The following is a 27,720-nucleotide window of genomic DNA, read 5'->3' as shown; positions in this document are numbered from 1 at the left end:
GCTTGGAGTAAACTGAATAAATGACCCAGTAGAGAAGGTATGAATTATTTTCATCATTTGGCATAGAGTCCATTGCACAAAGAATGAAAATACAAAGAACATTATATTTAGGCTTTGGAGGTATTTTCTTTATTTAATTTAAATCAATTTTCAATACAGCTTTTATAAAAGGTTTCGTAATGAAACATATTTTTAAGTACCTTATTTTTATTTAGGTTCTAAAAATATAAACCTTTAATCACTTCAGTTCAAGATAAAATAGATTTAAAAACACACTGCAGTCTGAACTGATTTTCCAGAATAATAAAAGGCCTCATGAAACTTTTTACCTCAAGAATTGTCATTTTAAATTCTTAGCAGGTCTGTCATTTAAATCAGGCACTATGCAATTTTCTATCTCATATATATATATATATATATATATATATATATATATATCCTCTCTCTTCTGCTTTGTGCTCTGCCCAGCTCCAGTTTTTATCTCATTCTCCAGTGCCCTCCTAAGCTGCCTCTTCTTACTAAAAATTGCCCAATTCATTTTAAAGATTAAGGATTTTTTTAAAAAGAAAGATTATCTAAAATTTGCAGAGAAGCTAACCAGAATATCATAAACAATGCCACTGAAGATATTTCCTGATGAATAAACACTGGTTATTTTTAGAGGCATTTGGACTGGTCTGTTAACAGACATATCACTAGTGGCAATATTCAGTGGCTTTGGGAACTGATTGGGATTTATAATAGAAAATGAGGGTAGGACAGCAGAGTTGGTGGAAAGAAAAAAAAATGCTCACCTTTCTTTTTAATCTTTTCATTTCTTTCCTCATGCATGCCCCAATTTAGAGTTAAAATTAAGGTTGAGAGGGATAAAATGCAGATTTTGTCTCGTTTGTCACAGTAGACCAGAGAGCACTGACACATTTCTATAGGTATTAAACCATTAAGATAAAGTGATTTATTCTTGTTTGAGTCTTTAAAATGGACTAAGGAAACTTTAATGACATTTTAAAAATCACTGAATTCCCCTAGATAGCATTCCATATATGGGTTATATTTAATAACAAAAATATTCTACTCATGGCTCTTATATATTTTGCAATGCTTGTAGTATTTTAGGGAACCCATGAAGGGTGACATCAAGACACGGTGTGCTTTACCTAATCTAACTATCATTGTCAACATCACCAACAGATTAGTTTTGCTACGTTAGAAGGTAATAAGATATACTATTATAAACATCATCACTTTGTTTATATGCTGTAATCAATTATGGCAGATTTATGGTTAAAAAAATTCTAGAATTGGTAAATAAGAACTAATAGAAAGGTTAATACGGTGCCAATTAGTAGAAAATAGAAAAAGTATTTTGTCACTAAGACTGAATTTAAACCAAGCATATTCAAAGCATGTAGCTCAAGTGGGCAATAAAAGTATGAATTTGAGTTTAATAAATTATTTAAAATTATTATCTGCAGGTACTACAGAGTCATGATCATTTGTTATGTAACATGTTATATTTCTAAGCATATACAAAACCAGTTATTTTCTAGAACTAAAATACATTTTTTAATGTTAGCAGTGAAAACAAGCTATAAATTTACACTGGACAAGCTCTTATCTATGGAGAATATTGATGTAACAAAAGAGAGTTATCGATTGTTAATATTAGAACTTAACATTAGTGAAACCTTAAGACATGACTGAAAACATGTACTTATATTTTCATGATCAAAACATTTGATGTTTAAATTGAATATTACCCTGACTATATTTATTTACTTGTGAATACCAATCACCAGTTTGGGAAATTACAAAGTGAAACTTAAATTAGATTCAACAAATACTTGGAAATTTTTATTCCTTCTACATGTGACTCAACCCTATATTTATAAGAATATATTAAAACAAAAAAAGAAAACTCCCAAGCAGCTATCATAGTTCTAATAATCAAGTATTTTGAGGCAAGTTTTTCTGCCCTGATATGGTTTTTACAAAGAATATGTATACCAGAAGCTACTGTCTTCCTCCAAGAAGAGGAAGCTTTATGTCTGGTTGTCAAGTCCTATGACATGAGTAACATGCACATGTATTACTTTGTTGTTCGATAATGAATCTGCCTTTAGTACATTTAAATAATAGTTCCATCACAAATTCATACAACACTTTTCTCTAAAGAGTTCAAAGTAAGCTTAGTGATACATCTAATCAATGCTCACAGCTTCTCTAGATGGTAGACAATGCTGAGCATGTAAATAAAGAGAGTTTCTATATTCCAGCTCTAGTCAGTTTAATTTTTAAAAATTACTACCATGCAACATTCCAAGTTGCTGTAGAGAACACAGCATTCTACATAGTTCTGGCTCAATAAATATGATGCTTATAAAACTTATAAACTCAGTTTATGCATTCTCTGCCAGTTAACCTGGGTTCAGATTAAAGTCAGTGTTTTCTAACAATCAACTAGAAGATGGATATTATATAGATAAAAACATGGTCTTGTCTGTTATCCTAATTTTGCCAACAACCACCACATGGAGTTTTGAATCTTGACAACTAATACTTCCACTGGGAAAATAGAATTAGGACCTGGAAATTAAAGCCAATTATTGATACCTGGTTTCAGAAAATTAATATATGTTTTATGCTATCCAAAAAAAAAAAAAAAGAGAGAGAGATGGAAAAAAAGGATTAAAACAGGAAGTTTATATGAGCAGGATTTAAATTAATCAGTTCATAACAACTGTTAAGTACAACCTTTTGGAAATTAATTTGCATAATGATAATCTACATGTGGTAGGGGTGAAATTATTTAAATGACATTATATTTCACTATTTAGTCTTGCTCCACCACTGCTTTACCAGTGAATCCTTATGAAATGTAATACAGCTAATGAGGTAGCTTTTTAACTGAACAAACTGACAGGCCCCATATCTGCAGAGGCAGCTTGAAACCGTGCCCAACCTCTTGGCTTCCCAAGAGGCTTTTCAAAATTCAATAAATAACATCTGTAGGCGATGTTGGGTGCAGACCTAGCAGAGTGCGTCATAACACTGTGCTGGCAGAACAAAGAAACCATGACGACTGCCAAGTTTCCATGGCAACTGCTGCGAGGCTCTGAGAGTATAATAGCACATCAATCACTGTCCAAAAGAACTTCATTATCAGCTAGAAAAAACCTTTAGGATCTGTTTAGTGTGCAATTGTGGGTTAACTCACCTCAAAGCCTTGCTCTCTAGCAAAAGTGGCAGCTTCCTGAAATAAAAAAAAAAGAACAGTTAATTATAAAGTGATAGGTAATGAAGAAATAATCCATTTTGAAACTCATTCAAACAGTCTTCTTTTTACACAATTATCTCAATATACCCACATAGTTCAATTTTTATTCTTACACCAAAAAAGGTTTCTTTTTTTCCCTTGGCATGAAAAAAAATAAAAAGGCAGCATAATGTCAACACACTTCACAAGTTAGAATAAAGAAGATATAGTGCATGTTTTTACTGTAGCTGTCACAGTGAGTTCAGGTGTTTTGACCCCAGCAAAGAAAGACAATCATTTGAAACCTAAGGAACATACTGGTGGTTGTGTTTTTAATTGAAACAATACCTTTCAGAAAAGCTCTTCTGCAGAGAAGAATCACTGCTAATAAATGTATAGATACAGAAAATCACCATTTTGCAATCCCTAATGAAATTTATTCAGGCAAGGATCATCAATGGATGCTAAATTTATTAGATAAAAGGATGACGGGAAGCTGAGTATTTCATGGAATCAAAATATCACAGATTATATGCCGGTCACGGGGGGCAAAGTGTAACTTTATAATGGAAGGATCAAGCTGTAATCACCTTAACCCAGTGATCGATCTTATCAGTTTTCATCATTAACAGTGGAATCACCAAATATTCTGTGCCTTCCATTAAGATGCAGTATAAAGGACACAGCACCACCTATAAAGTTTTTTGACCACGTTTTTAACACTAATTAATCAAAACTTTGATTCAATAACCGCAGTCTACAGAAGATATAGAGGATAGGAGAACAAGTTAAATGATACAATGAGAAAGTAAATGGACAAATCCATAAAGTAGGACATTCTACAGGACAAATAGCTTGTTCTCTTCAATAAATCAGTGTCATGATAACATTGGGGAGGGGAAAAATAACCAAGAGCAATGTATAGACCTTTACTGAATCTTGTTTTTAACAAACCATTCAAGAAAGGCATTTTTCGGACAATTAGAGAAATCTGATTATGAAACAGGATTGAGATAACATTAGGAATTATTATTTGATAAAGTAAATGTCCTTAATTTTAGAGGTTTCTTCTCAAGTATTTAGGGATAAAATGGCATGATATATATAATTTACTTTAGAATACTTAAAAAAATTAAAGTGAAGTAAAAATGGCAAAATGTTATCAACTACTAAATTTAGATGTAGTTTATCACTCAAATTTTCAATATATTGTCCTACAATTTGTTAGCATTGTCTTTGTTATTTGATGCTCTTTTCAAATTTGTATTTTGTTGCCTTTTTTTCCAATCTAAGATTTTCATGGAGCTAACTGCTCAAACATGCCACTTTTTTGGATATTTTCTATTTTCCATTTTTTCTTTCTCACTGAGGTTATTCAGAATTATATGGTCAGATGTGGGGGATGTTTTCCTGAAAAAAAAAAAATCTAGATGTATTCAGTATTTCTATTTTATCTGTTTGAAAACTTTTATAGCACACAGTCTTCCTCCTCCTCAATTTCTCTTTTATATAGATGACAGGGTAACAAAAGTTGAACATTAAAAAAAGAGTTAAAATTTTTATTTTATTTTTTAAAGATTTTATCTATTTATTAGAGAGAGAGAGTACGAGAGGGGGGAGGGGCAGAGGGAGAGATTCTCAAGCAGACTCCATGCTGAGCATGGAGCCTGACACGGGGCTGGATATCACGACCCTGAGATCATAACCTGAGTTGGAATCAAGAGTCGGACGCCTCACCAACTGAGCCACCCAGGTACCCCTAGTTAAAATTTTTAAATTCACAGTTTTTCTAGGTTCCTGAATATCTTAAGGGCACAATCTGATGAACATTGCTATATCCACTAATGCTACTAAAACAGGCTATCAAATGACAAAAACACATCTGTGTAACCAAGTCCTTTCCCTTTCTGTACTCTCTGCATATATTTTAATTTTAGGACTGATACAGAAAATAGAAGCAATATTACTTTTCATCTCAATTTCCCTCTTGAAAATGAAAAAAAAAATACTGCAGACAACTGTCAAGAGCCTCTACATCTTAACTTACATTCCTCCAAAATTATCTTTGCCAAGAGATATTAATAGAAGGATGGGATTTGAGCCTGAGTAGTGAGCAGATCCAACTCAACTGAAACGACTGCCACACCAAACCATGTAAGGCAGAAAGTAAGTCAGTGTCTCCAGCACAAATTTGGGTACTATCTACGTGTTAAGGAAAACACTGGGAAAAGAAGTGTGTATGTACTTATGGTCCAATATACTAATGATATATAGAGTTAAAGACCCATTGTGAGGGCTTGAAAAGGTCGAAATGGATGATTACGGCTAAATGCTTAAGTTAATAGAAAGAGATAAGCTGAAAGTACAATTCCTTAGGCTGTTCACTACAGAAGCACAAGGGTGATCAAGTTAGCTTTGGTGATGTAGATTAATGAAAAATTGAATTATGATCTTAACAATTGGTAGAAGCAAGGCTGGCCTCTCTATTTACTTATACTAGAACTTGATACACCATATAGTCAATAATATTTGCTGGACTGGATGTCAAGGAAAAGGATAAGTTTCAAAAGATATCAATATAGTATTTTTCCAAGCTGTCCAATCCAAGAATTAACCAAGCTAATTCTTATATCAAAAAGATAACTGAAAAGCTCTGCTAGAACTGCTTATTTATACAGAGCTTCATCAGAGGCATGAAAGAAGTCCAGAGAACTAGAAGACAAAATTAATATGAAGAACCTGTATGACTAAAACTGCACTAAAAAAATAAAAAACTCAAAAGTCAACATCCAGTGGTTAAAATGCTTTTTTAATGTCCAGTTTTGCCCACACAGATGTAAGAAGCAATGAACTGTGATCTCTTATGGTATAGTGGGACTGACTAATTGCAAGAAGACACATATATAAATGTCAGATCATTATTCTTTAAGGAAACCAGGCCCGAGGACACTTCCACATCTGTAAGCTATTTGTAGCGCCAACGTATTTCTGATTGAGGAAGGACATGCTGAAGAAAAGCCGACTCAATATTTTATCTTAGCGCCCCCTCACACAGGTTTGCAGAGCTGTGCCCTATCACTGAAAAGCTAAGCGCTTGTTCTATAGCTTAAAAAGATCTTATCTCCTGACTTCCTCCTATCTTCTTTTGATCTTGAGCTGGTGCCCCCAGTCACTCCATTAGAGAAGGCAGCTGGCTCACATCACTGCAGACTTCCCCACAGCTAACCTCTGATCTGAAGGTGTTTGTAGATACAATGATGGAACAACATTTATTTTTCCCTCCCAGCAAAACAAATAATAAAACAACATAGGGGAACAGTTTGACCTAGTAAGCATTTTAACCAGAGTTTTAGTCCTCAGATTCACTGCTGGAGGGAGGGACAGAAAGAAAAGGCATTAGGTCTGAAAGTAAGGAAGGAAAAAAGGGTATGGATGTGGGCAGAAGAGTAAGGCAGGTTCCAAATATCAGGGTTAATTCCAAGTGAACTGATCGTACTAAATTGAAAAGGACTTTTTAGTGTGTTTTTGCAGTAAAAGTGAGAAAAGAAAACAAGCATGTCCCCATCTGTGCTGCCCCAGGGCGCCACGTACTGAGTTCACAAATCTAATGAAGCAGTCAGGTTAAAATCCAACCGCAGAGTGGATGTGACGTGTAGAGAACAGCTAGGGTTAGAATAAAGCAGGGCGGTTCCTAATGCAAGTGATTATCCATGTGATAATCATTATATTTACAGGCTTTCCATTTTGGATCTGACATCAAAAATCACAAAGGAGGAAGGATTAAGGAAATAAACAACTAACAGAGGTTATTCCTGCTCCCCTGAGAGTGTAGCACTTTCATTCATGCATGACAAGCAACAAAAGCAAAACCAAACAGGCCAGGAAAGAGTATTTCTGAGAAGGCTGGATTTCACATTAACACTTCTTTCCATTTTGATAACTTTCACTATTATTCAGTTTCCCAGACAGGTCACATTTTCAGAATTAGTCCCCATTGTTGTCTGTGCTCTAATACAGTATCATTTTTGGTTTACAATGAATGATACTCACATAATATGTCTTTTACAACAGCAAAGTCATTTTTTCCTTCCTGGAATTGAGTGTTGTGAATAAAATGACATATAATTAAAGTCTCAGACTCTCATCTACACCACATTATTTAGGATTTGCAGTAGGCTTGCTGCTTCATCGACCAGGCTAAAAGGGTGCTAGTGAAACAACCACCAAGTATGGGTTTTGAGTTTTGTTTTTTAAAGGAGCTGAAATTCATGGTTAATGAAAACTATGGAATACTTGCATTACAAGCTATTTAAAGGGATTAGCAAGCCACTATTAGAAAGCACAATCCTCAGATTATACAGAAAGGAAGGAGAAACTCAGGTGCATGTTTGTGGGTATCAAAGAGCTATTTCCTTTATATTCAATTGAGGAGAAAACTGTTTTCTCTGCAGTTTGTCTGATAACACCTCAGTTTTAATTTATAAAGCAGAATGATCTGTAATCAATATTAAACTAAAATCATAAGTTGTCCATATTCTTATTTCAATTCCAATTATTTGTTACTAGTTATATGGAAATACAAATGGATTTCTGTATATTGACCTTGTACCCTCTGACTTTGTGAAATTTACTTCTTAGTTGTAGAACTATTATTTTGCTTCTGTAAAAAAGATAGTTTTCTATCTTTCTTTACATACCACATACCACAAAGTTATTTTGTGAAGTTAGCAAATGCCTTTAAAAACAAAATTTACCTCTCTTTTCTCCAGGGTGATCTGAAGGGTATGACTACTAACCACTAACTACCAGCACTCATAGCTCATAACCCTTGCCCCTGCACTTCCTGCTCTTCACTTTAAGGCACTGAATCCATTTAGAACCATTATCTGCTTGCTACTGTTACCACTCTATTTTTGATCTCAGACATGAAGGGTCCTGATATTACCAGGCTGAAATTTCATGGAATGAAACAAAAAGGGAGAAGATCCAACTCGACCAAAGAAAGATAACTTCTGACTATCCACAGAAAGCAGCCCATCCATCCAAAACAAACTACTTTGTTGCTCCAAAGCATGGAGGAAGCAGAAAATTCAACGGGGGGCTCGCCATGGTCCTCACTCAAGTAACAGAGGAATCCAGAGCTTTGGGGAAAGCCAAGGGTGAATGGAGCCACCAAACCAGTAATGTTGTTTTTACTTTGTTACCTCTTCATTCCACAAGTATTTATCTCCTATGTATAGTTTTAGGCTAACAGATACTATTAACCTAGAGGTATATCACCACTATAGCTGTTGCAGACCTTACAGTGGTATTAGACTTTGATTCAATAATATTTGAAACAATACTGTAAATCCTAAATGGTGTGGTGTAGGTGAGAGCCTATAACATAGTCTTCTGTGTCTAAGAATGTTATCTGTCTTTCTATATATAAAATTCACATATTTGTATATACATTTAGATGTATCATGCTCTCTTTGAATGGCCTTAAGTGTAAGATAGTACTGGTCAGGAGGCCAAATGGAAAGAGTACAGGGGGTTGGGTGCCTGGCTGGCTTAGTTGGTGGAGCATGTGACTCTTGATCTTGGGGTTGTGGGTTCAAGCCCCACATTGGGTACAGAGACTACTTAAAAAAAAAAAAAAGAAAGAAATCTTAAAAAAAAAAAAAAAGGAAAGAGTACAGGGCTTAGAATCAGAAGACCTACACTAAGGGTGTAGTTTTACAGCAATCTTGAACAAGTCACTCAGTGTATCAGTTTACATCAATAAAACTGATGCCAATAATATCTGTTGCATTAGATTGTTGCTAGGAATAAATGGAATATTTATAATGTGAACCTTACAGGTAAAATCATTTTGCCTATTGAATTCAGGTTCTTGATAAGAACTCAGGATAGTTTAAACAAGTTCCAGAGCATCCAGAGGGCATTCAGTGATTTGTCTTATCTCTGGATCATATGTGTAGCCTCCAGATTGGCTTCCAATGATCCCCTGACTGCTCGCACTCAAACTTCTGTATAATTCCCTCCCCTTGAGTGTGGGTTGGACTCAATGACGTGCTTCTAAAAATATATGACAAAAGTGATGGGATGCCTTGTTTATTCTTTTACTCACATGCTCTCTGAGCTTCTGCTCTAGAGGAAAGCTGTCATGTTATGAGTACACCTATGGCCCATGGCTAACCACTGGTGAGGATCTGAGGCTTGGCAACAGACATATGAGTGATTATGGAAGTGGATTCTCCCCCAGTAGTGATATGATTACAGCCATGGCTGACATCTTGATTACAGCCTTTTGAGAGATTCCAAGTTAGAGGCACCAAGCTAAGCTATGTTTGGAATCACAATCCACATTTTATGTATGAGAATCCTAAGCCTTAGAGAGGTTGAGTAACACGGCCCAATTAAGATAGTTCAGATTATGTTAATCCTCACAAAAATCCTCACAAAAATCAAATGAAAGTAAGTGTGGTCAGCAGATCAATCACAGGGTGAGCAAATTATGTAAAGATAATTTAGATACATACTATCTAAGTGGTTTTGTATAACTGATTATGGTTAACAATTTCTTCTATACAGATAACTGGGATATATTATCTTTTACATAAAATTTGTTTTTTGGGCTCAAGTTTAGTTTCAATTTACAATGTCTTTCATTATTCTGAAGCAATAATTACCTTACTGAGAATAGAGTAAGATATTTAAGTAGTGCCAGATCCTCGGGTGAGAAAAATATTATTGAATCAAAGTCTAATACCATTATAAGGTCTGTGACAGCTGTAGCAGTGATACACTTCTAAGTCATGCTGATATTTAATGATAAAGAACTACCTGCTGTTTATTTCTTTTCATACAATATATGATAAAGACTTACATTGCTTAAGCTTTTAAATATTTCCTCATGCTGTCCTTCAGACTAAGAACTACCTTTTCTTTATGCTATCTAAAAAGTCATTTATATACTTTTTATGACACTGTATTAATGTTATACTATTTTTAATATACTAGTTTTGATGAGGAAAAGTTTTAACTTAAAAATAAAGTGGGGGTGCCTGGGTGGTTCAGTCTGTTGAGCATCTGCCTTTGGCTTGGGTCATGATCCCAGGGTCCCAGGATTGAGCCCTGCATCGGGCTCCCTGCTCGGCGGGGAGCCTGCTTCTCCCTCTGCCCTTCACCCACTCATGCTCTCTCTCTCACTCTTGCTCTCTCTCAAATAAATAAATAAAATCTTTTAAAAAATAAAAAAATAAAAATAAAGTAAAAGAAGGGTAAAGAAAAATCAGTAAGTAAATTATGTGCCTGGGAACTGCTTTTTAAAATAAATTTTATTCACAAACATTTCTGTACTGGCTTTTCCAAAGAATATCACACACACTTTTTGGGGATTTTCAACCTGTGCTGTGACATTTATTACCATATGCTTTCTGTCTGCAGAATGCTGAATAGAAATATTATTTAACATTTATTGAGTGCCAAAAACTCAGTGGGGCAAAGTATAAGCTATAAAGACATTCATGGCCCCTATCCAATAGATTTATAATAAAAGTTACACAGACAGTATATAAATTATACCTCAATAAACATGACTGGAAAAAAAACAAAACAAAACATTAGGCAGCCAAAACACAAGCCAAAAAAATTAGGTTTAGCTTAGGACATACCTAACCCTTTCACAAAGTGATTTATTAGCTGATGAGTCTATTATAGCAAGAAGAGCTGTTCATTCCCACCTTTAAGCATATTTAATGGTGGTAACTAAAGGAAAACAAAGTTAGGAAAAATACTTCAACAAAATTTGATTGATTAGCTATTTTGGTAACTTCCAGACTAACCCAAGTTTTTCAGATACTGAAAAAAGAAGAGAGATGATAGCATAAGAAAAATCTTAGACCTCTTATTGGGCCTCTTATTGGATATTATATTTTCATTTTTAATGAGACAACACATGCTTGGCACAAAGGAAGCACTCAACAAATGTCTATTATTTTTCTTATCTCATTTGATCCTCATAAAAATCCCATTAAATAGGTTTCTCATATCACAGATGAATATCTGAAGGTTCACAGAAATTAAAGTATGTCCAAGACCATATAGCAGTAATTGTTATACGTAGCACTTGGATCTGAGCCTTCCTAAATGGTTTGTGGTGGTCTTCTACTGATGAACTCTTTCAGCTTTTATATGTCTAAAAAAGTCTTTGTTTTGTTTTTGGTTTTTTTGAAAGATATTTTTGCTGGGTATAGAATTCTAGGTTGTCAATTTTTTTCTCTCAGTGCTCTATGCTTGCATTGTTTCAGATGCTAAGATTGCGGTCATTCTAATCTTTGTTTCTCTGAATATCTGTCTTCAAAAAAAAAAAAAAAAATCAACCTGGCTGCTTTTAAGAGCTTATCACTGATTTCATGCAATTTCATTATGATGTTTCTTGGTATGGTTTTCTTGTTTTTTCTGCTTGTGATTTGTTGAACTTCTTGGATTTGTGGATTTATAGTTTTCATCAAATCTGGAACATTTAGGACTTCAAATATTTTTTCATTCACTCTCCTCTTTCCTAAGACTACAAATATGTATATTAGATCACCTGATATTGTCCCATAGCTCATTCATGCACGGTTTATTGTTTTTCAAAGACTATTTTTTTTTCTCTCAGTGTTTAATTTTGAATAGCTTCTGCTGCTGTGTCTTAAATTACTTACTTAAATTAATTACTATTTTTTTTCTGCAGTGTCTGTTTTCATCCAGCACAATTTTCCTCTCTAGAAGTTCAATCTTTTTTATGTTTCTTCTTTAACAGGCTTATGCTTTCCTTTACCTTCTTGAAATACAGCATATATTTAGAAATGTTAATCCTTGTCAAATAATTCTAACATCTGTGCCATTTCTAAATCCATTTCTACTGATTGATATTTGTCCTCATTTTGGGTTGTATTTTCCTGCATCTTTGCATGCTCAATAATTTTGACTGGATGCTGGACATTAGGACACTTTATGTTTTTGGATGCTGGATTTTTGGTATTTACACATTTTTGAGGTTTATTCTGAAATTCAGTTAGGTTACTTGGAAACAGTTTGGTCCTTTTTAGGTTTATTTTTAAGCTTTGAGAGGTGAAATGAGAGCAGCCTTTAATCTAGAGCTAATTTGGTACCCTACTGATGTAATATCTTTTTGAATACTAAATAAAATATCCCATTTATTAGAGAGAGGTTTCTCCACTCTGGCTACTGGGGACATAAACTGCTATCAGCCTGTGTGAACTTGGGGGAATGTTCTGTCTGCTTCTTTCCAATGGTTTCATCCTTTACCTTGAATACTCTCCTTATACACATGTGCTGACCAGTATCCAGCTGAAGACTCCAGGGAACCCCCTGCAGATATTTAGTGTGTGAGCTCTGTCTCTGTGCAGCTTTCTTCTCTGGTACTCTTTCCTGTAAATTCTAGCCATCTTGGCCTCCTTCAGTTCTTAACTCAGTTGGACCTCTGGTTTTATTTCATTTGGACCTCTGGGTTTGGGACCCCCCTTCCTGCACTGTAGACTAGAAACTCTGTTTAAACAGAATGCTACGGCAATTGTAGGATTCTCTCATTTGTTTACCTTCTCTGAGGGATCACTGTCCTGTGCTGCCTACTGTCTGGAGACTGTTTTATTTATTTTGTCTGGTGTTACACTGTTTAAGGAGGGAAGATAAATCAGGTCTCTCTTACTCAATTATTCCAGTAGAAGTTCAGTGTGGGTCCATCCTAAAGTACAGATCCTAAAATATCCTGGCACATTCAACAAATCTGTAGTTCTCTATTTAATGGTTAAAAAAGCTTATGACCAAGCCAAAGACAAAAGAGACTGATCATTTATTTTAAGCATCTCATACATTGCTTTTTGCATCTTATTGTACAAAGGATACAGTTCCTATATTTAGAGCTGCTTCACTAAATCATAAACACTCTACTTTATCAGTAATCTAATATTTGAAACCCTCTGAAGAATAACTCTAGTTCTAAACCCTTTTTTACTTACATGTCTTATATAATTGTCATTTTCTTGCTTTTTATCTTTCTTGCTATTTTCTTGCTTAACTAGAAAGCCCCAGATAGGTAGTAACATCTGTCCTTTTCAAAAAAATTTTCTCAGGGCGCCTGGGTGGCTCAGTCTTTAAGCGTCTGCCTTCAGCTCAGGTCATGATCCCAGGGTCCTGGGATCGAGCCCCACATTGGGTGCCTGCTCCGCAGGGTGCCTGCTTCTCCCTCTCCCACTGCCCCCACTTGTGTTCCCTCTCTTGCTGTGTCTCTCTCGTCAAATACATAAAATCTTTAAAAAAATAAAAATAAAAAAATTTTCTCCCTGATCCTCTCTCAACCAATAGAGAGGGTTTTACTATAATGTATGATCAACACATTATGCCCAGGGTCGGCAGCCTGCAAGACAAATTCAGCCCACTGCCTGTTTTTATAAATAAAGTTTTACTGGAACACAGCAATGCTCATTCATTTACATATTGTCTATTATTGCTTTCATGTTACCACAGCGGAGTTAACTAGTTCAACAGAGACCATACTAACTGGACTTCTACAGAAAAAGTTTGCTTACCCCTGAATTATGCTACTAGCAGGGTACTTATGTTTCAAAACAGATTTTTTTCTTTTTAATTAAGTTACTAATGAAGAATTGAAGGCCCTATGGGGAGCAGACTCCAGCTTATTAGCCTTGAGAAAAGTAAAATGTGTGTCTTTTGACAGGTCTTATTTCTTTCATTCACTGGCAAAAACAAAAACAAAAACAAAAACAAAACTAAAACCGAAATCACTTACATTAAAAAGACAGTCAAAGTCATAAATAACCAATTCTTATGAGTTTAGATACATACATATGCAGGACAAGAAAGGCATTATGGATCAGTGCTAAGTATTAGACAAAGGGAAGATCTCAGATGGGGAGAGATTAGCATTCTTGTTAAGTGTCTAATGATTCCTTTCTCTCAGTTCAAAGGTGTACCAATACCCTTTGTATTTTCCATATTCTGAGCATGATCCTTCCCAAGGTGTCAAGGTGTGATACTACTGCCACTATAAAACCTGCCCCCTGGGGCCACTCTAATGGCCCAACTTATTCTAGTCTGAAAGTTGTACAAAAATTAACTTCTGGAAAATAAGGTAAAAATACAATGAAAACAATATATAAAACACAGAAATGGACAACTGCACAGGGCAGAGTTGTTTTTATAAACCTTTCTATGAGCAAAGTGGCAAGGGTAAGGTGTGAGATATGACAGAGGAATACGGATGTCACAGAGATCACCAGTTTCTAGTTGTTTTGACTCTTAAGTTCAGACCTATAACAAAGCTCCTTTATTCCTTAGGTCTCTTGGTCTTCTGAGGAAGAAGAGAGAATATTAATATTCACAGTCCAAAATGTTACTGGACTAAGTAAAAAAGGGAATTTATAGGACTACATTGTGATTTAATAACATAACAAAATATAGTAAAAACAAAAAAGCATCTAGTCTCCTATCTCTAGTAGATAAAAAAACCAAACAAGAAAAAGGTAATTTCTCCTCAGGTCTGAATTTTAACCTATGGATATGTATATAAAATACCACTTTTGGGGCGCCTGGGTGGCTCAGTTGTTAAGCGCCTGCCTTTGGCTCAGGTCATGATCTCAGGGTCCTGGGATCGAGCCCCGCATCAGGCTCCCTGCTTGGCGGGAAGCCTGCTTCTCCCTCTCCCACTGTCCCTGCTTGTGTTCCCTCTCTCGCTGTCTCTCTGTCAAATAAATAAATAAAATCTTTAAAAAAAAAATACCACTTTCAAGTATCACCAATACCCAGTATTATTTTCTTCCTTTTTGCTAGCTAATAATAATTATGTACAGAGTGTATTATAATGCTGCTTTAGAAATCCAACATATAAGCAAACTTAAATTTTCATAATGGCCAGTGGGAAGTAGCTAGGATAGCCATGCAAGTAATGATCAACACAGGTATCTTCAGAGAGAAGAAAAAGAAGTCAAGGAAAAAAACCCAATGTGCATGAAAAAGAAATTGGCCAAATGTACAAGTCAGGCTATTAAAAAAAGGTCACAGAAAAATGGCAGGAAACACTCAAGAGAGCATGTAGCAGGGTCTCAAATGTCAGATGGAAAGTGTGATTTCACCTACCCTTGCTGTATGAAAAACAAATAGGTTTGAAAAGATACTGAATATTTCTGAAAAGATTGGATAATGAAATGGGAGCCAATCATTTTAGTCTAAAAACTAGAATTAAAGAAATGTCTATCTTTTACCTTTTGTCAGAATCTGAGAGAACACATTATCCAATCTTAGTGCCTGCCTGTGGAGTTCTGGAGTCTCCATGACAAAGGATGAGTTTTCATTGGGTATCAACAACACATGGGTAATTGAAGGTAATACAGCACAGAGCTAGTAACAAAATACTGGCATTTTTATTGCACTAAACGTTATAACAGATGGGATTTTGTTAACAGCAATTTTGACTTATTATACCATTGTATTACAAGTTGGCTTCAACCTACATCCATTTCAGAGACTGTGTTCTCACCAATCTCAGCCTTTCCTCTTGACTTTTTTGAATAGGACTTAATTGCTTTTCTTGAGGGAAGAAGGATTTCTGCATAGTGTAAAATTTAGGAATAATTTTTAAAAATAAAATGAGTACTCATTTCCTTCTATTCTTTCAGAGGTTTAGTTTCAATCTCCAAATTTCTTTGCATCGCCAATTACTCTTCATTTCTTGAGTAAATATTTTCCCTCCTTTGGGTCTTTGGACAATTTTCCCCAACATACTCCTGTACATTTAAGCTCTTTTGTTTGGATTTCCCAATTCCAATGGATAATTTAAGAGATGAGAAATGAGACTTAACTGATATTTCAGTTTGAATTTCCTACCCTGTCCTAGAAATTCTCCTTCCTACTTTTCTGTTGTATATCTTCTTTCCTTTTTTTAAGATTTATTTATTTTAAAGAGACAGAGAGTGATAGATAGTGGGGGGAGGGGCAGGGGGAGAGGGGAAGAGAGAGAGACTCTCCAGCAGACTCCCCGCATAATGGGGAGCCTGATGCAGGGCTTGATCTCATGACCTGAGCTGAAGTCAAGAGTTGGAGGCTTAACTGACTGAGCCACTCGGGCTCTTCTTTCCCTTTCTTCTCTCATCTTTCTGTTGCTTATCTTCTTTCTCATTTGTTAATTCCCTAAAGACAGTCTTGCTATCTAGAATTCAGTTACCAATTTTCTGATCTGTTTTCTCTTTACATTTTTTGGGGGGTAATTTCCTCTATTATTTTTACTTGATATCATTATCATATATCCTGTCTCACTTCCAGAGTTCCTCTGACACTTTCTCTTTGCATCTGATAGCGTCAAGGTTCTGCCAAGTACATTTTATAAGCATTAAGGCCGATAACATCTGTAACCTTGTTTTCATTCCTACCAACACAACCTTAGGTCAGGCCTGTACTACCGCTTGCCTAGATTATATAGTCACTTAACCAGTTTTTGGTACCAGTCACCCTCAGCTTGAATGCATCCTTGCACATGACCATTAGATTCACCTTCCTAAATATCAGCTTCGATTAGCCTTTGCCCAAAAAGCTATTGCTTCCTGATAAAAGTCCTAGTTCCACAGTCTGACTTTCAATGTCCTCCATAAAGTGCCCCTACTTTTCCTTTCTAGCCTGATCTTTTACTATTCCTTTATATATGTACCAGATGCCACTCAAACTAGAATACTTGCTATTCTCTGAACATGCCTCAGGCTTTTTTGCCTTCATGCTACCTTGCACATGTAGGCACTAAATGAATTAGAATACCCTTCAACCACCCTTGTCAAAATCCTACCAATCCCTCCAGGGTTAGTTCAACCATCTTCTGCTTAATGGAAGCCTTCTTGAATTGTTCATGGTCTCTCCTTTCCCTATCTCCAGATGTGGCTTTCTGCATTGCAGAAGAGTTTTGCTCAATTTGTAAAGGTTTCTCTTATGGCAATTATGTGCAGACTGGAAACATAGTTATTTGTATAGACAGTTTATCTCTCCTACTACATTACAAATTCTTCGTGCAGAAACTCTCACTTTGTATCCTCAAAGCATCTAACATATTGCTCTGCACAGAATAGATAATAAATCCTTGTTGATTTACCAAATGATAAAGACAAAGCACTTGCCTACATTAAGCAAAGAAGAAATACCTCCGCAATACATTTATATTGACTTGATTTCTTGTGTTCATACTTTATTTTTGGGATCAGAGTTCACTAACTTAGTGCTGTGTATAAGCCTCTATTATGCTAGTTCTTGCACTGCATTATAATTTATTTACACGGTCTATTTTCTCCCCTAGTTTACGAGCTTCTTTAGAACTGGGTTTTATATCTTATCCTAGAACTTCGCCTTGCACATAGTGTGATTAAATAAATGTGCACTGGAATGAGTTAAACTGATCAAAAGAATGTTTTTTAAAAAGGCAAAAGATCTTTGTACGTATGAGTATTGAGATTTTCAAGAATGAGATCTACGATTTGGTGCAATATTTCATAAATTGCTGGTTTGCTGGTTCTGTGAGAATATTTATGCAATCCATATCTTGGTCATATCTGCAGTCCTGCTCTGGAAGGTTACCATAAAGGATGTTGGCATTTGCCTCATTTCCACGTGATATACAAATAATCAGGGTGATCGTTTTTCCTAAGAGAACACTTTCTTCTGAATTTTTAAATTATAATTATATTTTCAAAGACATATAGAGTTCAGACATCACTGGCAGACACTGGGTATCATAGAGTACAATATAAGGGTAAATGTCAAAAAATTTACAATAGAAGCAGCAAGAATAGCAAAAAACAAACCAACAAGTTAACTAAACAAAAACCACAAAACACCCTACATACAGATTAAATAACAGGGATAAATAGTAAACACAATTCAGTTTGAGGACTTGGTAAGCTACGAACTAAGCACTTTTATGACAAGCTACTATTTTACTTTGCTGAGCTGCAAGATAATTAGAAAATTTACAGCATGTGGGATAAAAACAGAAGTCTAAATGAGCTTATAACCAGCAATAAGTCACTATGGTACACTTCACAATTTTAAAATGAAGCCTTTCTCTTTTCTCTAGCAAATAAATACTAATGTATATTTGTAGGACTTCTCTTGGTTGTGATGATCTGGGCGGAGTTTGGTTATCTGTTTTAGGAATAAAAGGGGGTAGCAATAACTATCTTCCATCTATTTCAAGAACTTTAGAAACCAATTAACATATTAGGTACCACTTATTTCCAGGGTTATATGGCACTCTGCTAGACTCATCTGATTAACCAAAAATAAGAATAATTAAGATGAATGCAAAAACTGAAGTCAGAGTATAGTAGATTACAACTGAAATTAAAAGGAAAGAGAATAAAAGAAGGCTTTATGGTGGAAGGCAAATTTTTTTTTTAAAGTAAACCCTACCCCCAGCATGGGGCTTGAACTCATAGCCCCACCATCAAGAGTTGGCATGCTCTACTGACTGAGGCAGCCAGGTGCCCCAGAATTTGATATAAACCTAAAAAGATAGGTAAAAATTTAGGTGAATATATAATAAGGAAGGACATAGAGGTATGGAAAATGAAAGGTGTATTCTGAGAACAGCAAGTGGTCCAATTTGGCTGGATCATAAGGGATGAGTTGAGGAGCAGAAAGCACTACAATTTGAAAGGTAGAGTTAGTCTTTAATAAGCTAGGACAATGGATTTATTAATTTATTTAACAATGTAGTATGTAGATAGAGAAGGTGAGAGATACTAAAGTTTTTGAGTAGGTAAGTGGCATAATTAGGACTAGATCTTAGAAAGATTAGGTTATCTAGTAGCATTATGTAGACTGGATATAAAAGGGAAGATAAATGAAGATTCTTACATGGCAAATCAGAAAACAGATGACTAATACAAAATATTTTAATTCAAAGAATAAAGTATAGAAATGACAAGTTCTGGGGCGCCTGGGTGGCTCAGTCAGTTAAGCTTCTGACTCTTGGTTTTTGCTCAGGTCATGATCTCAGGGTTGTGAGATGGAGCCCCACGTTAGGCTCCACGCTCAGTGTGGAGTAGGCTTGAGATTCTTTCTCCGTCCCCCTCTGTTCCTCCCCCTGCTCACACACTCTCTCTCTCTCTCGAAATAGATAAAATCTTTTTAAAAAATTAAAAGAAGAAAGAAACGACAAGTTCTAAGATACACAAAATACAATGAATTTTAGGTAAACACACAATATAATGAATTTCAGCTTGCTTTCCATGTTCATAAAATAATGGTATAAAAACAGTCCTAGAGTTGGAATAAAGAAACATGATTTCCAATTCTTGCTTTGCCTCTTACTTTACCTCTCATGTGACTTTGGACAAGACACAAATTGTTTTTCGCAGATTCCTCATCTCAAAAATGAGAGGCTTATAATACTTTCTCAAGTCCTTCTGATTCTAAAATTCAATGACCATAAAAATGATTTTATGGAAGGTCCCTAACAACCAGACAACCTCCTATCAGGGAGAATTTCATAAGCAAGAAGTCCAGCGACTTTGGCCTAAATCAGTGAGTAGATTTAAGTATCTGTCATTTTCTACTGCTTATATCTTTTTGCAAAAGGTAAAGTAACTTTTTAGAAGACAGGAAAAGATTCATTCCTTCTTTAAACGCCAAAATTCAAGAAACCTTTCGCCTTATTCATGGATACTTAAACCCTTGCCAAGAAAAACAAATTGTAAAATATGGAGGTTGGAAAATGTGAATCATCACTGGTATTAAAAACTACATTTAATAATTATGTTGTAGTTTAAAACTACTGCTGATTCCCATTAGGTTTTTAAACATAAATTCAATAAGAATTTATGATTTTATAAATGGCATTTAAATGTATTCAGAAGTAGAAACAAGAACCATCTGATAGAGAAGTGATTGTGGTTAAAACGAAAAGAAGGAGAAAATAAAGACATAAGGAGGCCAGAAGGTGAAGGAGAGGAAGGAAATAGAAAGTAATGATTCTATGGCTAGAGTTAGGCAAATGCTTATAAATTTATCTTTTGTGTTATGCATTTTCTTATTTGATGGGATTCTGAATTAATACTACAATAAAAGATGAGGCACCTGTCATTTAAGAGGCAGAAATTATTTCAGCAGAACTTTGTGCCAAGTTCTTGAGGATTTTCAGAACATATGGAAATACGCACCACATGACTGAAAATAACAATTTGGCCTTTATTCCACATCCAATTTGGATTTTATTTAACTGTCTTCTAAAATTTTTATTCCATCTTAATTTTATCATATTCATTAATCTGAAAACTAGAATTGCAAGTGGGGTCTTATAACACTGTTCCTCTTCGTAAATCAAGCTTTATGTCTTATTTTTGATATGACCACTTGTTTAAAAGATCACCAGTGTCATAGGCAGTAATCTTGAATTGTTAAAATCTTTAACTCTCTTAATTCAGTTGTAGGGAATAGTTTTGCAAATATTGTTTCATCAACTCAAGAGGCACTTATTAAGGATACAGTAATGTTTCTGGAGCACTGCTGGAGCTAGGCTGAATTCTAAGACCTGTAATTTGACTTTCCAGGCTGTAACTCCCCTTTTCTCAATCCTTTTACTTTCACCTGACCTTCAGACTTCCAGGGCTTTAAAACCATATTCAAAAAAATTTAGGGCCCCACAAGGCCTATATACCTTTTCTGTCCGTGCTAAGCAATTTTCTTAGGGTCCTCAAGGACAGAATAGGGAAGGAAAAGAGTAAAATGTCAATCTTTTTTTTTTTTTAAGATTTTATTTATTTGAGAGAGAGAGCGTGCATGAGGGGAGGGGCAGAGAGAGAGGGCGAGAGAGAATCTCAAGCAGATTCTGTGCTGAGCACGGAGTCCAACACGGGGCTCGATCCTACGACCCTGAGATCATGACCTGAGTTGAAACCAAGAGTTGGTCACTTAACGGAGTCACCCAGGCACCTCATAAAATGTCAGTCTTGAAGGGCCAACAGAAAATACCGAACACAGGAAGTTGTATCTAAGCTACTACAGCAACCGGCCTTGGCCAAGATTTTCACACTCCAAGAAGCAGCAGAGCCACTGGACTTGAAGGGCTAACAGTAGGTCTCTCTCAGTAGAGACAATGGGGACAGAAGACTTGGCGGGGGAGGGGGAGATGTTTTACTTTGTGAGAACCTTGAGGAGGTGAAGGAAAGTACCCCGGTAATGAATTATATTTAATTTTCCAGGAAAGGGATTTAAAATTGTATTTCATTTAATTCAAGGAAAATAAGATTAAAGTGATTTGGACTGTGTGTGTGGATCATGTGAGATTAAGGAGCAAGAACACAGCAAACACACACACACAAACACACAAAGGCTACAATAAAAAAATAACATATCTTTTATCAAATACATGATAGTATAGTGTACAAAAGTTAAATATATACTCACATGGTGAAAAAATTCAGAGTTCAAAAAAAATGGAATAGGGTTAGTCAGGAAAAGTCTGTTAGAGAAAAAAGGATTTCTGTGTTGGACCTTGAAAGAGCATCTTGGGGAGAAAAACACTAAAAGCATAAAAGCAAAAACTATTACAGATGCTAAGGAAATCACAGGACTGGGGTACTTGGACCATCAAAAAGAATAGATGAAATACCATTAGTTTTCAAGTTTTGAAAATTAAAGGTAGAATGTAATATATTTTCTTTTTTTCAAGTGGCTTTCCTCCAAATCTTGATGGACTCATTTAATTTAAATGGTCTTTTCTGGGAGATATCAGAGATTCTGACTTTTGACTCTAAGCAAAGAACTATTAGAAGCCAAAGATACAGACAGCAGAGAGATGCCTGGGGAAGTTTATATGTGAAACAGGTTGTTTTTCGAGACATACTTGTAAGGCAATTATTGTACAACAGTATTCACTAAAGTAGTAGCTTTCAAGGTTTCTTGACAGCAACCACAGTAAAATATTCACTTTACTCTGCAACGTGCCATACACAAACATATGTATACATGCATTTATATAAATGTATATCCTTATATCTTTTATACTGATTTCACTCAGAACTGCTAATTTTGTCCCCTAAAGTAAAAGTAGGTATATTATTTACAAAGTAACATGGGCCTTTGAAATTCAGACTTGAGAAAGTTCCTTGAGGGAATTTTATAGTGACTAGAAGATAGTAAGTACTCAATATATTAATCTATCCTTTCACTTAGTAAGCACCCACTACGTGCCAAGGACTGTTAAAAACTAGTAATATAGTAATATTAAAGGGGATGTTTAAAACTGTATTTTAAGGCTGGTTGTGGTGTGGATGAAGAAGGAATCTCTAAGAGATTGATAGTTGAGGCTTAAAGAATGAGTAAGAGTTAACTGGGTGAGTAATACTGAATAATGGGGTAAAAATAGGTCAAGGCAGAGGGAAGAGCATTTGCAAAGAGCCTGAGAGGACAGGAGAAAGAGTTCAATGGTTTTTAAAACTGAAAATAGGCCAGTGTGGCAGCAGAATAGTTAGTGGACAGACAGTGTTATGGATTCTGAATTTTGTTCTCATTGAAAAACGAAATAAAGCAAATAACCATATCACAATATAACCAAACAAAGAAAAAATGGTATTTGTTCAATGTAAAACTAAATCCAGAAACCAAATTTAATTTTGCCCTTGACCTGGTTTGCAAGGACAGTTTTAGAGTTATAGAGCATAAAATATAATGCAAGCGTATTTGACACAAAGAATACTGATATAATTTCTTGCCAAAGCAGGCATTTATTGAAAGCACATGTACTACACTAAAAAGGATCCTAAAATTTTATGTGCCACATTTGATAAGGGATCTAATTTATATTCTGGCATTTAGCTGGAAGCCTGGATTAGTGATGCAGTAACATAATAAGGACCTAATTTTCTCTGTTCTTTTATAGATATGTCATATTCACTTGGTCACTGGCAATTCCAATTAGCACAAACTGATGCACTAATTTCAAACAAAGGTTAAAGGTCATGAACAAGGCAAGTAAGACCATCTCTAAAGAAAATGAAACAAATTGCTAATCAGTGAAAATAGGTTTGCACCCATTCCAATATACTCTAGTCCTTGAATCCATCCCCAAATCAAACTTTTTATGGCTTTTCTACCTGTTCTACTTGCCCTAGTTCTGTACAAAGTACCCTATAGACATATATTTTTAAAGTCCATATTCCTTTAAAAATGCCATATAGGCTTTATTTATTCAAAAAGCATTTATCAAGTATGTAGTATGTGCAGGCAGTGGGCCATAAAGAAAAGACATGAATCATATTTTTATACTTCTCCTGTAATGGTATTTTCCACAATTACTGCTGGTGTTTCTCTGGCTCACTTTCCTCCTAGACTATCTATCTTGCTCACTGTTTTATCAGGAGAAGTACTTGGTACCTAGAAGGTAATTAAAAATTTTTTGAATTAATAAATGGTTTTTAGGGACCTTTAGTGGTGAGAAGTTTGTGTAAATGCTCAAGAACATCAGATATAAATGACTAAGCACCAAAAAAACCCCTCCCAACTAAATGTCACTTGAATTTAACTGTAGACCATAATATCAGAGGGCAAAGTTTGGGGATCCATTATAAAAAATTATAAGGTAAAGCTGGGAGGCAAGGCAATGGAGAAACAGTAAAACTGTGTCACTAATCCTTACAAGACCTTTTAGAACATGCTTTGGATCCTCCAAAGAGTACAAAATTCATTCTGATAAAAGCCATGTCTACAAAATTCATTAAATATCCAGATTTTCAGTTTTGCACCCTAAGAAACATATTTTTGCATACCAGGATCTCTTATATATAATAGCAATATAAAGTGACAACTAGTTTAATTGAACTGAAAATGGACTACTTTCAGTGTCCCACCTACTTTCTTAGGTAATTCTTATAGGGCCTCGGGTGAAAGACTAAGTCAATTAAAACATACTCCTAAATGAGGTATTTCCTTTTGTGGTATTAAAAAACAAAAATTAAGTTGAGAGCCTTTATGGCCTTCAGATTTTACAACTATAAAAAGAAGGGACAGATTCGGATGGCCTCTTAAGGGGACCCTCTAGTTCTAAGTCTTGTTTTATGACCAGTGATGAAGCTTATTTTCTGAGTGTGACTGTGGTTCCTTTAGTATGATTATATTACCTGAAAATATCTGTGGAGTTACTAGTTGTAGGGGAAGTATTTTTTACGATGATTATGATCAAGAAAAGAATTATTTAAATGATGTCTAAAGGATTACGATGGCTTTTTTTTTTTAATGTGTCTACTTGGTTAGGCTGAACTATCTTCCCTATTTATTCAGTCGAGCACTAATCTACTTGCTGCTGTGATGGAATTTTGCAAATGTAATTGGAGTCCCTAATCAGTTGACTTTAAGTTAATCAAAGGGAGATTATCCCAGGTGGGCCTGACTTAATTAGGTGAGCCCTGTAAAAGAGAGCTTAGGCTTTCCCTGAGCTGAGAGACTAACCAGCTTATGTCCACAGGATTTCAACCTATTTATGATCTTCCTCTCCTAACTGGATTTTGGGTTTACTTTGCTAGCCTCCAGAACTGCATATGCCAATGTCTTATAACAAATTCCTACATCTGTATCTACTTGTTCTGCTTCTGTTTTAACTCTGATTCATATAATGATGCTTTATAAATTATAAACAGGGAACACCTTAAAATACTAAAAAAAAAATTTTTTTTTTAAAGATTTTATTTATTTATTCATTAGAGACAGAGAGAGAGAGGCAGAGGGAGAAGCAGGCTCCCAAGGAGCAGGGAGCCCGATGTGGGACTCGATCCCAGGACCCTGAGATCATGACCTGAGCCGAAGGCAGACGCTTAACCATCTGAGCCACCCAGGCGCCCCACCTTAAAATATTTTAACAATTCCAATCTATTTCAATAAAATGAGTGAAGCTGAGGAACAGACATGTGTATATTGGGCGGATGAAGTCTATTTTCAGGGGAAGCTTTGAGGTGTTCAAAGGTTACCTTTGATGCCCTATCCCCAGATTGACACTGTTTATCTTTTCCCCTTACCTCAGACTACTAGTCTTCTCATTGTCTCTTACCTTCCCTATCCAAAACTGAGATGAGGAAAGGCTCTTAAACTTACTCACACTGCGGTGTTAATACTTGACAACATTTAAAATGCTAAAATTTCCAAAAGGTCCTTCAACTTTAATAGAGTAAAAGCTTTAAGACAAAGGAGTAACTGGCAAGTGGTGGAAAACGCAGACTTAAATTCATAAACTCTCAGATGACTGTGTATTCTGCCTACTTGTAAACTGGCCACGTTCAGTTTTTTTGATGATTTCTTTTTTTTAAATACCATTTCATTAAAATTAAAGTTTTGCCCTTTCCCCTGGCTGGCAGCGCGGCGGCCGCACGATGCCTGGAGTTACTGTAAAAGACATGAACCAGCAGGAGTTCATCAGAGCTCTGGCAGCCTTCCTCAAAAAGTCTGGGAAGCTGAAAGTCCCTGAATGGGTGGACACTGTCAAGCTGGCCAAGAATAAAGAGCTGCTCCCTATGATGAAAACTGGTTCTACACACAAGCTGCTTCCACAGCACGGCGCCTGGACCTCCGGGGCGGTGCTGGGGTCAGCTCCGTGACCAAGATCTACGGGGGACGTCAGAGAAATGGGGTCATGCCCAGCCACTTCCGTAGAGGCTCCAAGCGCGTGGCTCGCAGGGTCCTCCAAGCCCTAGAGGGGCTGAAAATGGTGGAAAAGGACCAAGATAGGGGCTGCAAACTGACACCTCAGGGACAGAGAGATCTGGACAGAATCGCTGGACAGGTGGCAGCTGCCAACAAGAAGCATTACAACAAATGCTGGGTCAATAAATTGCCTCATTTGTAAAATAAATAAATAAATAAATAAAATTAAAGTTTGACTGACACATAGTATTACACTAGTTTCAGGCGTACAACATAGTGATTCAACAAGCCTATACTTTATGCTATGCTCACCACAAGTGTAGCCACCATCTGTCACCATACAGTGCTATTACAGTATCATTGACTATATTCCCTATGCTGTACCTTTCATTCCATATTTCACTTATCTGTGGAATTAAAAAAAAAAAAAACAGGGGCGCCTGGGTGGCTCAGTCGTTAGGCGTCTGCTTTCAGCTCAGGTCATGATCCCAGGGTCCTGGGATCGAGCCCTGCATTGGGCTCCCTGCTCAGCAGGAGGCCTGCTTCTCCCTCTCCCACTCCCCCTGCTTGTGTTCCTGCTCTCGCTATCTCTCTCTCTCTGTCAAATAAATAAATAAAATCTTTAAAAAAAAAAATTAAAAAAACACAAATGAATAAAAAAACAAACAAAAAGCAGAAACAGACCCATAAATACAGAGAACTGATGGTTGCCGGGGGGTGGGGGTGGGGGTGGGGGATAGGCAAAATGAGTGAAGGGGAGTGGGAGACTTTTTACGATTTCTTCATTTTACATTCTAGAAATGACTGTAGCCAAAGCTTCCACACCAGTAACATTTCCTTAGCAGATAATACTGCTCCAGAAGAGACAGTTTTTTCTATTTTATTTTGGGTTTTGGGAAGAGGTCTTTATACATCATTGGATAATTATAATTTAATTATTTAACTTTTTTTTTTTTTTTTAAGAGATGGGAAGGGGAGAGGGGCAGAGGGAAAGGAAGAGAATCTTAAGCAGGCTCTATGCCCAGCACAGAGCCCAACATGGGGCTTGATCTCACAACCCTGAGATCATGACCTGAGCCAAAATCAAGAGTCAGACACTTAACTGACTGAGCCACCCAAGCTCACCTATCATTTAATTTTTATTTTTAATTTTTTTTCCTTTATCATTTAACTTTTAAAGTACTTAATGGTACGCATTCCAAACTAGACCACCATGAGCTCTTTGAAGACAGGCTTGTAACTCACATTAAAAACAAACAAAGAAACAAACAAAACATTCTAGGGCACCTGGCTGCCTCAATTAGTGGAGCATGAAACTCCTGATCTTGGGGTGGTGAGTTTGAGCCCCACATTGGGGGCAGAGATTAAATTAAATAGTTCGCTACTTTTTCTTGTAAGAGCCCAGCAATAAAACAGGTACCCAATAAATATTTGTTGATTTAATAATTTCTAGAACAGTATGTAGGATGAGGATAATTGTGGTTTGCCTTTTATGTAAAGGAATTTTTCCTGCTCTGTGTGAAATGCCAGTAGCCATGTCTTTCATAATAATACCATAACTAGGAAAGGTGTAGATGTATTAGCCACAAAACTAATAGTAAATATTAAGACACATAAAAGACTAAACTAGTTAAATTTCAAAAAAGGACAAACTACTTATCTGTTGTTATATGTAGCTTTTTACTTTTGCTTTACATATTACACATTATTTTCAATTTACAATAATGTTCAAAAGTAGCTGCTAATAATTCTAGAGAACTTGGTCATGTTATGTGTTAATTTGCTTT

At 35.8% G+C, this 27,720-nt stretch overlaps 1 protein-coding gene and 1 pseudogene across 4 annotated transcripts in view; one reads left to right on the top strand and one right to left on the bottom strand.

The window, feature by feature from the left end:
- The window catches only part of ADK (adenosine kinase), a 510,536-nt gene that overhangs the window by 97,113 nt on the left and 385,703 nt on the right, over positions 1 to 27,720 (bottom strand). For all 4 annotated transcript variants that reach the window (XM_035022256.1, XM_035022282.1, XM_035022274.1 and 1 more), the window contains one exon: positions 3,218 to 3,253. In XM_035022256.1, the coding sequence (XP_034878147.1) occupies positions 3,218 to 3,253 (36 nt within the window). The remainder of the gene's footprint in view (positions 1 to 3,217; positions 3,254 to 27,720) is intronic.
- Positions 25,640 to 26,158, top strand: LOC118021846 (annotated as a pseudogene).

Source organism: Mirounga leonina, unplaced genomic scaffold (assembly GCF_011800145.1).
Source record: "Mirounga leonina isolate KUSES-001 unplaced genomic scaffold, KU_Mleo_1.0 Mir_114, whole genome shotgun sequence".
Classification (NCBI taxonomy): domain Eukaryota; kingdom Metazoa; phylum Chordata; class Mammalia; order Carnivora; family Phocidae; genus Mirounga; species Mirounga leonina.
The sequence above is the reverse complement of the archived record's forward strand: the minus strand, read 5'-3'. Positions and strand labels throughout refer to the sequence as shown.